Here is a 16539-nt window from a genome sequence, read left to right on the forward strand (position 1 = left end):
TACTAGTTCTGACCAAAAGCAGCAACCAGTGCGAAACATTTACTATGAAGAAACTTGAAATTTCATTTTGTGTTTTCAAAAAAGCTCTCAGAGCAATCTTATGATTGCCCCAAAGGAACAATGGAGGACGCTGATGATGACATAGCTGTTATTGGGATTGGATGCAATTTTCCCGGAGGTACAACCTCATTTTGACACCATTTAAAGCAATACTGAATATCTGCATTTTTTTTTTCTCCAAAGGTCGAAATTCTAAGATAATGTATACTCAGGTTGTTGTGATACTTTATATTTTAGGTGAGGGGGTGGACAGTTTCTGGAGGGTTCTGTTGGAGGGAAAGAGCTGTGTGGTGGATATTCCAGCTGAAAGGTTTGACACCACTCTTTGGTATGATGCAGAAGGTAACAAACCTGGGAAGATACAGACAACCAAAGCAGCTCTAATAGAAGGGTGAGTTTAAAAATGTTTTAACCACTCTTAATAAATGGCAAACTCATTGTTAATTTGTTATTAAGTTGTTAACGAAAAAAAAATAATTGAAACTGAAATGTTAGTATTCTTATTGATGTTGTTGCTTTTAGTTTGTTGGCAGTCAGTAATTACAATGTAATAAAATTATTAGACTGTTTATTCACAATTAATTGGTTAATTACTAATCATTTGTAAGCTTTGATGTAACATTTATGAGTTTACGTTGTAAACTAATGGCTAGTTGGCTTGTAATTTAAAATGTTATGTGTTATGTTTATATTCATATTTACAATGTTCATAATATAATAATTCATAACAAGCATTATAAAGATTATATTATTTTATTCATATATTTTATATATTTTTTATTGTGCTTTTATCTTATATTGTTATATTATGTTTAGATGAGATCATAAAGCTGCAGCTTATAGTTATGATACATCGTTAAATTGTTAAATGTACCAAATTTATTGATTACAATTTGTAAACCTTAAAGGACAATTATGAAGTTTAACCTGGTGGGTGTAAAACTTTGTATTTTCTGGATGGGAAACAACTCATGGTTGTCCTTTGAGTTTGTATGACCTGAGTGCCTCCTTGCCTGCTAGTTAACAATTAACACACTTAAAAGCTGCTGTGTGGTGCACAGCCCTCAGAGTAAAGGACACAAATAGGCTTAATCTAAGCCTTTCAGGACAAAAAAAAGTGGATACAGTTGAAGTTAGTAATGGCCTGTTTTTAACTTGTTTTGTTTTTGGTTTAACACAATGACAAAAATGTTTGGTAAAGGTCAACAAAAACATAATACAGTAACATTAATAAAAATTGTATGCAACAACAGCTTTGCATCAGAATGTAAATGGAAGTGTCTGTTGTTAGCTATGACACAATACAGGATTTGTAAAGTATTGTGTATAACACAAACTACTAACAAAGTGACATAAATTACAAATGACCAGTGATTAGTAAACTGTATTATTTATTTGTTACCTACAAGATATAAAAGTTTAATTAAGTTATTTTTTTTCTTTGAAATTTTTGAATTATGATGGATCTACTTATTTTATATTCTAGGTTTAATGAGTTTGATTACAAGTTTTTTGGTATTACTGAATTGGAGGCTGACTTCATGGACCCTCAGCAGAAACTTCTGCTGCAGTGTACCTACAGGGCATTAGAAGATGCAGGAATAGCTATGGAAAGCATCAGTGGAACCAGAACTGGTGTCTACATAGGTACTCTTGCTACCATCTATGATACATTAAAAATCCTTAGCAATTTTAAAAATCCAGCAATTTTAAGTCTGTTTTGATTGTGACTGTGCTGCTGCAGGTCTTATGAACAGGGATTATGAGATGCTCAGAAATAATAGCCCTGGCACAATAACCCACTACAATGGCACTGGGACGGCCATGAGTCTTGCAGCCAACAGGATTTCCTTCACCTTCAATATGACTGGCCCTTCTTTTGCCATCGACAGCGCCTGCTCATCATCTTTGGTGGCTCTTCATGTAGCCAGCCAGGCTATAAAGCATGGTAATATACTTATGCTTGGCTGCCAAAAAAATAAACTATTGGATGATGTATACAAATTAATTATTTAACGACCTTTCTTTCAACCAGGAGACTGTGAAATGGCACTATGTGGAGGAGTTAGCTGTATAATTGAGCCGAAGGTATTTGTTGCCCTCAAACAGGCAAGCATGATCTCACCTGAAGGAACAAGCAAACCTTTTTCCGCCCATGCAGATGGCTATGGCAGGGGAGAGGGCTGTGGTGTAGTACTTCTCAAGCATTTGAAACATGTAGGTTGATGATTTGATCTTTAGTGTCAAGTAGTTTTATATAATTGAGATACTATCCAGTCTTCTAATGATGTGACTTTCTTTGTCAAGGCTTTAAGAGACTGCAACAAAATATGGGGTGTTATCAGCAAGACAGCAGTCAATCAAGATGGGCACTCCGTCACTCCAATCACCAAACCCTCCATGGTTCAACAAGAGGAGCTGCTGAGAAGAATCTACTCTAACTCCGACATCATGAACGTTCAATATATAGAGGCACATGGGACAGGAACCCTTGTTGGAGACCCAATAGAAGCGGGAAGCATCTCGAATGTCATTGCTAAACCCACTCGTTCTGAGACACTTCTGATTGGGTCTCTAAAGGGCAACATTGGACACACAGAATCTGCAGCTGGAGTTGCTGGACTCATTAAGGTACTGCTAATGATGAAGTACAGCACTATTGTTCCCTCAGTTTTCTACTCTGAAGATAGTTCAAGTATAGATGTAAAAGCCTTGAATCTGAGTATTCCAACTAAATCTGTTAGGTGGGAGACAAATGGGCCAATGGGAAGGGTGGCTGGGATCAACAGCTTTGGGTTTGGAGGTACAAATGCACATGTAATTGTAAGACAGTATACAAATGCTACAGTTCCCTCTCCAACACCGAAAGACTGTACAAAAGTCTTTGTCATATCTGCAGCGTCTGAGAAATCATTAAGCCTGTCCATCAGTGACACCCATGAAAGACTTTGCAGGAACCAGTCAGTTGATTTGCAGGCACTCTCATACACCTCAGTGTGCAGAAGAAGTCATTACAAACACAAATATAGGAAGGCCTTCCTAATATCTTCTCTCTCAGATTTAGAACACCAGTTAATGTCTGCACTGAAGGCTAAGGTTCAGGCAGTAAGGTCTAACATCCAGGTAGTCTTTGTGTTCTGTGGAAATGGGATTGCCTACAAGGGGATGTGCAGGCAGCTAATGAGTAAGCTTCCTGTTTTCAGTGATAAGGTGAGAGAAATTGAGACTCTCTTCCAGAGTCATGGATCTTTCAGCATGAGTAGATGGCTTTCTAGTGAGCATGATAACAATGATTTCAATGAGCCAAATGTTGTGCAACCTCTTCTATTTGCGATTCAGGTCAGCATTGCTACTCTTTTGAAACACTGGGGTATTAAACCTGATGCCGTGCTTGGCCACTCAGTTGGAGAGGTTGCTGCTGCTCACTGCTCAGGTCTCTTGTCTCTGGACAATGCTGTCAAGGTGTTGTACCACCGTAGTACTCTCCAGGGCAAAGTCAAAGGAGGGAAAATGCTCGTGGTTGGCAATGTGGCTGTAGATAAGGTATTAAAAATTCTTCCGAACTTTACTGGGAAAATTAGTGTAGCTGCTTTTAACAGCCCTCAGTCCTGCACTCTGTCAGGAGATGCTGATGCCATAGACACCCTCCATGAGAGGCTGAAGAGCATCTTTAAAGATGAAACTCTCTTCCTTCATGTCTTAGATGTTCCAGCAGCCTACCATAGCCATATGATGGATCCAGTATTAGAGGACATTAAGAGAAGAATAGATGTTTTAGATACCAACAACATAGAGTGCAAACTGTTTTCAACAGTGACTGGAGACAAATGTTCAGATGGTGATTTCAGCTCAGGCACATACTGGGCCAAGAACATCCGAGAGCCTGTTTTATTTGAACAAACGCTCCGTGCTGCCATCAAAGACAAGTCGACGAGGGGAAATGTGGTCTTTGTGGAGATTGGACCTCGTAGGGCTCTCCACAGGAACATATGTGAGACCCTGGGCAATGATACCGTAGTTCTTCCCACCGCAAACCCTGATAAGGATTATGGCACAATCCTCTCAACAGTGGCAAAGCTATTTGAACTTGGCATGAACGTGGACTGGCATAAGCTATACAGGGGTTTGGAGACATTGCCCACAGCTCTTCCAGTCTATCAGTTTGACACCACAAAGAAAGACCTGAATTTTGAATCCGTGCGGAAAGGTGATGAGCATTCTTCCTTTACTCCCCATACACTCATATCCCAGATAAAGAGGGATAACAAAGAGTTCATGAGCAACCTCTCTTCAGAGACCGTGCCATACCTTTGGGAGCATAAAAACAACAGCATTTCCATTGTGCCGGGTTCATTTTATGTCGAACTAGCTTTTGCCTCTGTGATGGCAAGTTTTAAGCCACGTAAAACTATTACCCAGCTCCATCTCAGTGTTAGATTTGAAAGTGTGTTAACACTCAACTCACACTCTCAACAACTGAAAGTGAGAGTAGAACATGGAGAGAAGGAGGGCTCATTTGCAATACAGTCCTCTAATGCAACGCATGCCTCTGGAAGGTACACATATCAAGATATCAAGCCATTGTTAGAGGAATCAAACATTTGTCCTCGAATGATCTTCCAACGGTGCAAGTTGGTTTGGACGAGAAATGAGATCTATTCAATTCTTTCTCAAGCAGGATTTGAGTATGGCCCTCTTTTCAAACAGCTTGATGATGTGCATTTTGGGGATGAATTCAAGGAAGCTGTGATGGAAATTCAAGTCCCTGGTGATCTTCTGAAACATCTTCATGACTATTTTATTCATCCTGTGCTGCTTGACTATTTTCTGCAAATGACTGCTATGTTAGCAATGGGACAGCTAACAGTCAAGCAGGGATTCCCTTCAGGTATTACAGATATAGTCATATCAGCACCACTGCAGGAAGAAATGATTATGTACTTGCGAGCAACTCAAGAAACTCCTGACTATACTGATGTGTGCGGTTGCTTTTCCACAAGAGAGGGCAACGTATTAGTGGAACTTAAGGGGGTCAGGATTTCATTCGTGGGCTGCAGCTCAAATGTTTCCCAGTCACTGTTCTTCCAAAATGAAGCAGTTGCTGTTGAAGAAGAATTGCAAAATGGCAAAATAAGAGCAATTGTTTTTGAAGATAACCTCTGTATTGCTAAAGGACTTGAGCCATATTTGCACCCAGAATCAATCACTGTGGAGAGCAAAGAGCACTTGAAGGCATACCAAGTTCGAAATTTAGTGCTCCAGTGTCTCACCAGCAGAGTGGATGTGGAAAATATTCTCTTCCTTTGGGGTGTTGATAACCTCACTCATCTTTCATCTGAAAAGATGCTGGACTGCTTGATGACTTGTTGTGAGATTTTTCACCATATTGTTCTGGCTGTAAAAGAGAGCAAACGCTCATGCTCTGTCCATGTCATTACTTACAGATCATCAGAAATGTGTGTGGATCATATCAGCCCTGGTTTTGCACTTTCTGGTATGATAAGGGCTTGTGCAGCAGAGTTGGCAGATCTTTCTTTTCAGCTGATTGACCTTGCTTCTGTGACCAGTGAAAACATACAAACACTTGCTCAGGTAATAAACACCTGCAGACACCAAGAGGTTTGGATCAGTAAAGGGAAGGCAGCAGTAACAAAAATGGCACGGACCAGATTGACAGATAAAGCTTTGTTTGATGGTGAAACACATTCAGTGAATCCAAGAGACTTTGTTCTACACAGTACTGATCCATACAGTATAGCCCATTTGTCTGCCACCCACTGTGACACTAATGGAAAAGCTCTCCAAGAGAAGACAGCTGAAATTCAGCTAATCAGTGTTTGCCTGCATTCATCAGATTACTTCCCTGTGACCACTTCTCAACTGATCTTTGGTAAGGCAATGTACTGGAACAAGCATACATCACTGAATCACAGACTTCTGGCTCTAGATTTCAGTGGCATTGTCACAGCTGTGGGGAAAAATGTCAATAATCTGAGAGTTGGAGACCATATTGCGTCATGTTACCCAGTTCATGCCACCTCAAAAATTGTAATTCCTGAAGCAGTGTGCTACAACATTAAGACATTTCCATTTCTAAAAGAGACTCCATGTGTGTCTTATTTCATACTGGCATGGGAGATCTTGCAGAGCATACTGTTTGAAGATAAAAAGCAGCACAGAAAGTTGACTATTGTTTCCCCGAACTCAGGCTCTGCTCTGACGAAGGTTCTGGCTCTCACAGCAACCAGGTCAGGCTGGAGTGTTTCCTCTCAGTCACATTTCACTGGAGAACCTCCATGTTTTGATGAGAGTCACGCATTCGTTCTTTTGCCACCATTTGATGCCGCTTGGCAGGAGATGTATGACAATGGGGCTCTTGAAAAACACATGATTTTCGTGTTTAGCAGTCATATGCCACCCTCAGTCTCAGACAGATTGTTTACTCCAAAGAGCGAACACATTCATGTGCATAAACTCGATGTGGATTATGTTCTCCAGAAAGCTTATCTACAAGCACGAAGCAGGAATATCTGCAACTGGTTAAAATCATTAGGCTTTGATACAGGATCTCTACCTCTAAGAAGGGAGTTGTATCTGTATTCAGACTCAAAAGTGTCCTGGTCCCGTACAAAACCTGAGTCCTATTTCACAACAGAGACAGTGCAGCAAATAGTTTTAGGCCATGAAGAATCGTGTAGCCTGGCATCTGAAATCCCTATGTTTGCAATGCCTAGACAACTCTTTAAACAAAGTTGTACTTATATCGTAACCGGTGGGCTGTCTGGTTTGGGTCTTGAGACAGTTAAGTTTTTGGCCCACAATGGTGGAGCTTGTATTGCAACTCTGTCAAGAAGAAGACCTGATAAAACACAGTTTGAAATGGATCTCCTCCAGAAAAGATACAGGGTTGCTATCATAAACATCCAGTGTGATGTTTCTGTGATGATGCAGGTAGTTGATGCAATTTCAAAAATTGGTGAAACATTCCCTTGTTGCCCTATCAAAGGAGTGTTTCACAGTGCTGCAGTGTTGCACGATGCATTGATTGAATCTCTTGATGAGTCTCTCTTCAGAAAGGTGCTGCAGCCCAAAGTTTGTGGTGCTCTAAATCTTCATTATGCAACACTGCACAACAAACTGGACTTTTTTGTGTGCTATTCTTCCATCTCATCAGTCATTGGCAATGCCTCACAATGTAACTATGGTGCAGCCAATTCTTTCCTCGACCTGTTCTGCCATTATCGACGAAATCTCGGCCTATCTGCACAGTCCATCAACTGGGGTCCTTTGAACCTTGGTCTCCTGCTGAACAAAGATCATTTACAAAAGTTTCTAGAGGCAAAGGGGATGATGATAATGGATGTTTGTGAGGTTCACGAGACACTTAAAAAGAGTCTTTTGATGAACAGACCCCAACAGGTAATATGCAAATTCAGCTTTAAAAATCTCAGTATCCATGTCCTTTCGCAAAATGGGTCTCTCAGAAAGCGATTGTTACCTTTGGTAGAAATGGAGCTCAAAGATGAAGTACATAACAAACCCAAAATCCCAAGTTCTTCCACATATGAACATGTGAGGAATATTGTGAGTGAAATAATCAATGTAAGTGCAGAGGAACTGGATCATGACTCCAATCTGTGTGCTTTGGGGATTGACTCGATGTTAGCAATGACTCTGCAGAACAAGATTTTCCAGGAGACAGGCGTAAATATACCTTTGGTTGTAATACTGGACCCAAACAGTACACTTACCAGTTTAGTAACTAATGTGTTAAAGAGTGAATAATTAATTGCTATTCTATTACTACTGATGACATTTTAACTAAACAGTTACATTTGTCTAACTTGTTAAATAAACCCCAGGCAGTGTTTTCAAAGATAGTTGGAGCTAATTAGCTAAAATAAATATTTACCCAGCTTCTAAACAAACCCTAAATTCCATTTCATTTTACTTTTCTACATTTATTGTATTGATTGTATGTATAGATTTTAAATGATGCTAAAGTCCATTAATTTGGGTTCCAGGGGAGTAAATGTCGTACATACATTGCTAACATCCTGCTAATGCACGCTATTTTGTTATCTAATGGTTTAGTACAGTACATCCTGTCCCCATGGCACAGGCTTTTCTTTATGTTTTGGCCTTTTGTCCACATGTAAATGGAATTTTAGGTCACTGAAAACTGAGCTTTCAAAACCCTCCTTTCAGAAACTCTGCTTAAGTGTGGACAAGGAAAAATTAAGATTTTGTCTTCTTGCGTTTTTATGCCCCATTTTTGGACGTCACACTTTGTGCTGTGTTATTCTTTGCAAGCTTCCGGTTTGCTGATTAACTTTGGCATAGTACTGGCAGTATATGACACGTTTTTTTGTTTTATGTGGACGGACATGTTTAAACATAAAAGTGGAAAAATCCCCATTTTAAAAATACTTTTGAACATGTAGACGTAGTTAAGAAGCAGCTAGTTGTGTTTATCACAAGTGAGCACTCTTAGATAGCTTCTGCTAAAAACTCTTCTGCTGCTTGTTTGCTTGAAACCAAAATATAATAAAAAATAATGACAAAACAAAACATAATAATTCTTTATCCCATGAGTATTACAGTCACCTTATAAGCGCTCTGTACAAGACTTGTTATGAGAACCTCGACTATTTGTTGTGATTACAAATTTCTTTAATTTGTTTCAGATCATAATTTAATTACTTTTTAATTACTTATTTTATTTTACTTTAATTTGTATTTTCAAGAAATTAATAATCCTCCTTTGAAAACATTGCTTCATTATTTGGTGTTGTGTATTAAAAGCTTGACGAAGTTTGTGTCTAGTACTCTAAAACTGTTATGCCCTTTGTCATAGCTCCATTGTAATATTATTTTAAGTCTGCATAGCATTGATTATAAAGCAGTGAGTTACACAAGTTATGCCTATGATCTATGATGTATGTACATAAATAAATTAAAAAACAAAATAAGCTTAAATCTCTTTTAATTCAGCTTTGAAACGTAGGGTATTTGTGTCTAAGTGTACAAAATAGATGACTTTTGCCATTGAAAGCTTTGCATATTGAAATGACTATGCCAGTTAGAAATGGTTCATGTATTATGTACCTTTTTTAAAAATAAATAAAAAAAGAAGAAGAAAACAATGTTATCAAGTTTGATTTTTCTGTGTCAAAAAAGAAAGAATTATAATAAAGACATGATACATCATGATAGCTTAGGTGAAACCTTTTCAAATTTTAAAACTAAAGTGCAGTGGATATTAAATTGCTCTATGATATTTTTTATTCTCAGTTAACAGTGATAAGCACTGATAGTAGATAGTAGAAGGAGAGAACCCAGTGACAGATGCAGCAAGACCAATTATAAAGATAAAACATTTATTTCAATTTTAAAAAAAATAATACAAGATAAGGCACTTACTTTACATAATTTAGCAGTAAACGCATTTATACAGACTTACATGTTTAGTTGCAATCCGCTTTTTTTCTGTACCATATTGGTGAGTAAAAGAATGACATAAAATATCTTTTAAAAACTTCCAGTTAGTACAATACATGCCATTTGTTTAAAAAAAACGCATTACAAAAAACAAAATCAACCAAAATCTAAAAATGAGTGCCAAAAAGGATGAAAAGTTCTGTAAACAAGTAGCATTAATATCAGAACTTTCTTTTATTGCAATGGCCATTTTATTTATTTATTTTTTAACTGAATCTCAGTGGAAAAAATATATTGAATCCATTATTGTAGTGTTCTGACGGTTGATGGCTGATTGTATTCATAAAGTAATATCTCCATTTGAGTTTTTCACAATCTGGTAGAAACTTCAGCTTCATCTGGTAGAGACTCTGGGTTCTCACTGACACTTTCGCCTTCAGCTCCTTCACTCAGTAGAGCTGCCATTGTTGCAATAGTTGCATTGGGATCCAATAGTTTCACCAAAGGCACATTCACACCTCTCCCCTGAAAGATCAAATTCTGCAGAGTCATAGCCTGCATAGAGTCAATGCCTAAGGATGAGAGTAGTAAATCATCTTTCAGCTCACTCTGCTCCATCCCAATAGTCTCACTAAGTAGAGAAACAACATAGTCCTTTGGAGAGACGCAGACATCTTGTTTAGTTTCAGAGTAAGTCTCTCTAGATTTTTGGAAGGCTGCCTCAACTAATGCAGAAAGGCGCATAGTCAAGGCTTTATTTTGGGAGAGGATATTGTATCTGATGTTTCTGAAGTGAAACCTGCAAACAGCTTGCTGGGGTCGGTTGAGCACAAGGCATTGCTCCAAGCATTGATAAATCTCAGCCACATCTAAAATCATTATTCCCTTTGCTTCCAGAAAACGCTGGAAATGTTCTTTGTTCAAGAGCAGACCAAGGTTCAGAGCTCCCCAGTTGATAGACTGTGCAGGCAAGCTGAGTTTGCGCCTGTATTGACAGAACAGATCGAGAAATGTATTGGCTGCTGCGTAGTTTGTTTGTGATGCGTTTCCCAGGAAAGCGGAGATGGAGGAGTAACATACAAAGTAATCCAACGGACAGTGCTTTGTTGCATAGTGCAAATTCAGGACACCGTTTATTTTTGGCCTGAAAACCTTCTCGTACAGAGATCTGTTAAGGGTCTCAATCAGTCCATCATGCAAGACTACTGCACTGTGAAACACACCTCTGATCGGAAAACCAGAGAACTTCTTGCCAATGACATTGATGACTTTGTGCATATTCTCATAAACAGATACGTCACACTGCATGCTGGTGATGCTGTTTCCACACTGTTTCTCCACATTGTTGATTTCCTGCTGGACTTCTGGTGTGGGCTTGCTTCTGGAGAGAATGACAATGTACTCACCACCTCTTTGTGAGATGAACTTAACAGTCTCAAAGCCCAGACCAGAAAGACCACCTGCCACTACATACACAGACCTCTTTCGAAAAAGCTGTTTTTTTGTTGGGAGAAGTGGAATCTCAGACAGTGTGCTGCCAACATCATTTTCTAGAGCTACGACAGCCAATTTCTTGGAGCTGAAATATGAGTCTGGTTTTGCTGAATCAATGCTTTTTTGTTCAGATTTTGCACTCTGAAAGGTAAAGCTTTCAAGAGCCAATTTCACATTAAGGTTTAAGGACTTAAGCCAGTGATGAAGGTATGGCCTGTGTATTCTCAGGGATCCCTTTTGGAATATGACTGACATCTGAGTTATCTGTACATGAACACCTTCCTTTGCACTTTGGAACACTTCCTCAATGACTAGATCCTGCTTCGGAGATTCACATACGATTACAACATGTTGTAACCCTGAAAAGTTGCAAATTTGAGCAGTTAGGGATTCATCAAATGGAGGCAGAATGACAACTGCACCCAACTGACTGGCACCTACAAAAGTCCCATTGCACTGCGTTTCAACATTCACATTCCAGCCTGATTTGCAAGCGCTAAGTGCCAAGACTTTCAATAGTGCAGAATCAGGCACAGAGCATATGATTGTTATATTACGCTTGGCTCCGAGCAAGGCTCGATGAAGGATTTCCCATGCTAGCACAAAGTAGGAAACACAAGGTGTTTTTCTGAGGACTGGGAACTTTTTGGTGCTGTAGCACACTTCCTGTGGTACTCTGATCTTACTTGCTGCCACCACAGGATAACAGGAAGCAACATGTTCTCCCACTTTGAATTTCCTTACATGTTTTCCAACTGCAATGACAGTACCGCTGAAGTCAAGAGCGAGCAGCTTGTGTTTCTGAGATGAGTGCTTGTTCCAATACAGTGTTTTGCCGAATTTTAGATTTGAAGAGCTGACTGGGAAATAGTCTGATGAGTGAACACATATCTTACTGGGCTGGATTTCAATGAATGTATCACTGATCGGCTCAGCCTCCTCGTCAGAGCAAATGGCACTCAGTTTCATAATTTCATGTGGATCAGCTGTCAGAAAAATACATGGTTCAGACACTGTAGATGTATAAGTGCCAATCTTATTGTCATTGATTTCTAGTGGGGTGCGCACAATGGAAGGTTTCAAGACCTGTCCATCTTTTACCACCAGTTCTGGGTGCTTGCTGCATGGGTATGACCTTAGGGCATCAGACAGAGCTGCAATGTCCTCAGGAGAGATCCCGCTCATATCAATCAGCTGAAAAGAAAGATCTGGTATCTCAGCAGCGAACGATCGTGTCATACCAACAAGAGCAAAACCTGGACTTACATGATCTACTGTGATATCAGATGAACGGTAGGTTATGGCTCTAATTGATTTTGGGAAGTGAATTCGCTTTAGCTCAACAACTATTTGGCGGAAAATCTCACAGCAGTCAGCTAGACTCTGCAGGATGATTTCAGCTGGCCGTGATGTGAAGTCTTCATTGCCCCACAAAAATAAGACCTCATCAAAGTTTTCTCTAATATCTCTGATTTTAAGATTTGCCAGAAGAGAAGGGAAACCATTGCCCAAGATGTCCTTTGCATATGTGATGGGAATGTAAGTAGATGCTGAGTCCAAATGTTTCTTTAGACCATCAGCAATCCCTAAAGTATCACAGAACACCAACGCCTTTGGAGGAGGAGTAGCAATGTGATCATTTGGGACAACATCGAAGGCATTGTGGTAGAAGTACTCATCTACCACATGAGAACGACTGCCTAGGTACTTGATTATGACATTTTTGACCTCAACCAACACTCTGCCTTCCTTGTCTGCAAAGCACCCACAAACCCCAAAGTGATCAGTGCCCACATCAGTTGCTCTCAGATAAATAGTCATCTCATTTTGCAAAGGTTCAAAGACTGTAAGACTTCCTATTTTGGCAGGAAATCCTGGCCTGCCAGCAAAGATGTGCTCTACTGCAACTGGGAGAAGCTGCATCAGATAATCCAGCAAGACAGGATGAATGCAGTAGTCATGCAAATGAGGCTGAAGTTCTTCTGGAACTGAGACTTTTGCAAAAGCCTCTTTCAGATCATCTCCATAGTGCACATCCTTCTTATTCTGGAAGATGTCCCCATACTGAAAGCCTCCTTGAGAGAGATACCCATAAAACTCCTGAAAGCTCACTACAGATGTGCATCGTTTGTTGATGGAGCTTAGTGAAATGCGCTGCTCCTCAATCAGCCTCTCTTTCTTTGAAACCACAGTGCCTGATGCATAAGCTACAGATGAGGAGAAAACGGTGAATCTGGTTTCCCTCTCTGTTTGTTCTAGTTGCACTTTCATTTCAGGTGGATTCTGTGTTAAAACAAATGGTCTGTGAAAATTGACACTGAGCTGCAGTGAACTGAGAGGTACTTTTGGTTTAGCACTGGCCATGTACGCAGCTAAACCCAGCTCAGCATAGAAAGCACCAGGGATGATGGGTACATCATTATGCTTGTGCTCTTTCAAGTAGAAAGAAGAGTCAGACTTTAGATCACAAGTGAAAATGTTGCTTTCACTTCCCGTCTGACACAGCACAGGATGATTGCTTGCTGTGTTATTCTGTGCTGCCCCAATGATAACATCCCTGTCTGAGCAGTCAAATTGATATTTAGGAAAAGGCAGAGGTACTGTCTCATAGCCTTTATAGAAGGTGTTCCAATCTACTTGAACGCCGAGTTCAAACAGTTTAGAGACAACAGACATGACTGATTCTTGATCTCTTTCTGGCTGCACAGAGGCAAGGACAACCGTGTCATTTCCCAGAGATTCCATAATGTTTCTCTGCAGTGCCCTTCTTGGACCTATCTCAACAAACACAGTGTGCTTCTTTCCTCTAGTTGCTGACTGTACTGCCTGCTCAAAAGCAACCGGCTCACGAATGTTTCTAGCCCAGTATTCACCTGTGCAGAAATCTCCCTGCTGGACTTCCTTCCCTGTCACTGTTGAGAACAACTCCGTGTCAAGATCATTTGCCTGTAAGATGCCAATTTTTTCCACAATTTCTGGTAGAATTGGGTCCATCATGTGGCTGTGATAAGCAGCAGGGACATCCAGCACACGAAGGAACAGATTCTGACTATTGGCTGAGGTGCTTAGCTCCTTATGGAAGCGCTCAATTGCGTCTGTCTCACCTGAAAGGGTGCAGGACTGTGGGCTGTTATATGCAGCAAGGCAAATTTTACCAGAGTAAGGAGGGAGCAGTGAAGATACCTCTGATACAGCCATGTTGCTGATCACTAGCATCTTTCCCCCGGTGACTTTTCTCTGGAGAGTGCTGCGGAAATATATGACTTTTACTGCATCCTCCAGAAACAAGAGACCAGAGCAGTGAGCGGCTGCCACTTCACCAACAGAGTGTCCAAGAATTGCATCAGCTTTGACTCCCCAGTGCCTGAGCAAGGTAGTAATCCCAACCTGAATAGCAAAGAGGAGGGGTTGGACAACGTCTGGGTTTCTGAAGTCGCTGCTCTCAAATTCGCTCTCAAGAGTATCCAGTATGTCCAAAGGACTGAGCTTTTGGAAAAGTTCCTTAATTTCTTTGATCTTTTCTCTGAATATAGGCTCGTTTTTTAGTAGCTGCATGCACATACCATGGTAGGTGACACCATTTCCACAGAAGACAAACACTAACCTTGGATCTGAGAAGGCAACACTGATATTTTTGCCAACAGTAGCAATTAGCTTCTCTTTTAGATTAACTACAGAAGACACTGTGATGGCTTTTCTGTATTTATGTTTTTGGTGGGTTCTTCTGCAAGCTGACGTGTAGAGCAAAGAATCTAGATCAAACCGGTTTTCTGCCTGTAGCTGACTGATGGTATCTTCCATTATCATGTTAAGTGATTTTGAAGAATTTGCAGATATGACAAAATACTTGACTTGCTTCTCATCATGCCTTTGCTTAGAATATGGCTGGATGTGCTGTGTGACAATGGCGTGTGCATTTGTTCCCCCAAAACCAAAGTTGTTAACTCCTGCAACTCTTGCACTAGAGCATTCCCATTTTTCTGGTTCCTTAGGAATTTTAATGTTTAGTGCTGTGGCATCTACACTGGAAGCCTTGTCAGTGTAGAACACCGAAGGAACAATGGTCTCATGCTTCATCATCAGGAGAACCTTAATGAGTCCAGCGACTCCAGCAGCAGATTCTGTGTGTCCAATATTGCTCTTTACAGAGCCAATCCAGAGTGTCTTTGAACCAGGAGGTCTAGATTTAGCAATGACGTTGGAAATGCTTCTTGCCTCTGTTGGGTCTCCAGCTGGGGTTCCAGTCCCATGTGCCTCTATGTACTGGACATCTGCAAGGTCAGACTCTGAATAGATTCTGCGGAGAAGCTCCTCTTGTTGTGTCATGGATGGTTTGGTGATTGGAGTAACAGAGCGGCCATCTTGGTTTACAGCAGTTTTGCTGATTGTACCCCAGATATAGTCATGGTCTTGAAGAGCCTGACAAGCAACAAAAAGATCAAAATGAAACATGAATAAAAGTGTGTATTGATAAAGAACATCTAACACCAGAGTCAAACATATTACATGACATATTTGAACTTTAGCTTATAGTTATAAATATATAAACTAGATTGCACTGATGTGAGTTACTCAGCTGAAGGATCAATACCGCAGAGATTTCCACTTTGTCTTAAATCAAACGGAATGGAAGTAACAAAATGGCGCCGGTGAGGTCGGCTGCCGTGCTGGATGCTCTGCCCTAACTTCTCCACTTTTTGCAGTTTTTCGTCACTTTTTGCTATATCTGCGATAATCTTGCATGGGCATCATGCAAAACACACAAATCCGCTACAGTAGAGACACTTTGGTTTCTATTGGTCTGCAATACACGAACATTTCACCATGTTTAACTCTGGACCCAACCTGGCCAAAGGAGATCCTGAGAGAGAACAAAGGACGCGACCCTAAGCGACGGCCTCGAGGTAAAAGAGCCGGCATCAGGAACAGGCTACGGGCTCGAAAGGCAAAGCGGAGCTACGGGGAAAAACTAGAGTCACAGCTACGACAGTGCGACTCTAGGAGCCTGTGGAAAGGACTGCGGACTATAACGGACTATAAACGACCAGCTTCTTCAATGATGAATGCCGATGCTTCACTGGCTGATGAGCTGAACACGTTTTATGCTCGCTTCGACGCCGCAGCAATTAAAACAACAAACGGCTGCGCGCGCTCGGAGTGCACCAGTGAAGAAAATGCATTCGTCATCACAGAGCATGCCGTGAGGAACACCTTCAGGAGGGTGAACACCAGGAAGGCAGCAGGACCAGATGCAATCCCTGGCCGGGTCCTTAGAGCCTGCGCTGATCAACTAGCACCGGTGTTCACGGAGATCTTCAACCTCTCCCTGGCCCAAGCTGTGGTTCCCACGTGCTTCAAACGGTCCATTATTGTCCCTGTTCCAAAGAAACAACAGCCCGCTTGCCACAATGACTACCGTCCAGTAGCACTGACTTCAATTGTGATGAAGTGTTTTGAAAGACTGATGAGAGATCACATCACTTCTTCACTTCCTCCCACCATCGACTCACTTCAGTTTGCTTACCGGACTAATCGTTCCACAGA

The 16539-nt window shown here is 40.8% G+C and overlaps 2 protein-coding genes across 4 annotated transcripts in view; one reads left to right on the forward strand and one right to left on the reverse strand.

The window, feature by feature from the left end:
- The window catches only part of pks1 (polyketide synthase 1), a 19181-nt gene continuing 2642 nt past the window's right edge, over positions 1-16539 (forward strand). The window contains exons 1-6 of one of the 3 annotated variants that reach the window (XM_080865965.1): positions 1-178; positions 298-451; positions 1547-1707; positions 1805-2008; positions 2096-2277; positions 2368-2691. In XM_080865965.1, the coding sequence (XP_080722091.1) occupies positions 121-178; positions 298-451; positions 1547-1707; positions 1805-2008; positions 2096-2277; positions 2368-2691 (1083 nt within the window). In that variant the 5' untranslated portion in view covers positions 1-120. Of the gene's footprint in view, positions 179-297; positions 452-1546; positions 1708-1804; positions 2009-2095; positions 2278-2367; positions 9159-16539 lie in introns of those variants that run through there. The other 2 variants (XM_080865964.1, XM_080865963.1) reach the window with 2 other exon arrangements.
- Positions 9354-16539, reverse strand: part of LOC308386439 (phenolphthiocerol/phthiocerol polyketide synthase subunit C-like) — a gene marked incomplete at its 5' end in the record, with an annotated part of 23557 nt that continues 16371 nt past the window's right edge. The window contains one exon of the mRNA XM_080865967.1: positions 9354-15414. Coding sequence (XP_080722093.1) covers positions 9871-15414 — 5544 coding nt within the window. The 3' untranslated portion in view covers positions 9354-9870. The remainder of the gene's footprint in view (positions 15415-16539) is intronic.

Source organism: Rhamphochromis sp. 'chilingali', assembly GCF_963969265.1.
Source record: "Rhamphochromis sp. 'chilingali' genome assembly, chromosome: 18".
Taxonomy (NCBI): domain Eukaryota; kingdom Metazoa; phylum Chordata; class Actinopteri; order Cichliformes; family Cichlidae; genus Rhamphochromis; species Rhamphochromis sp. 'chilingali'.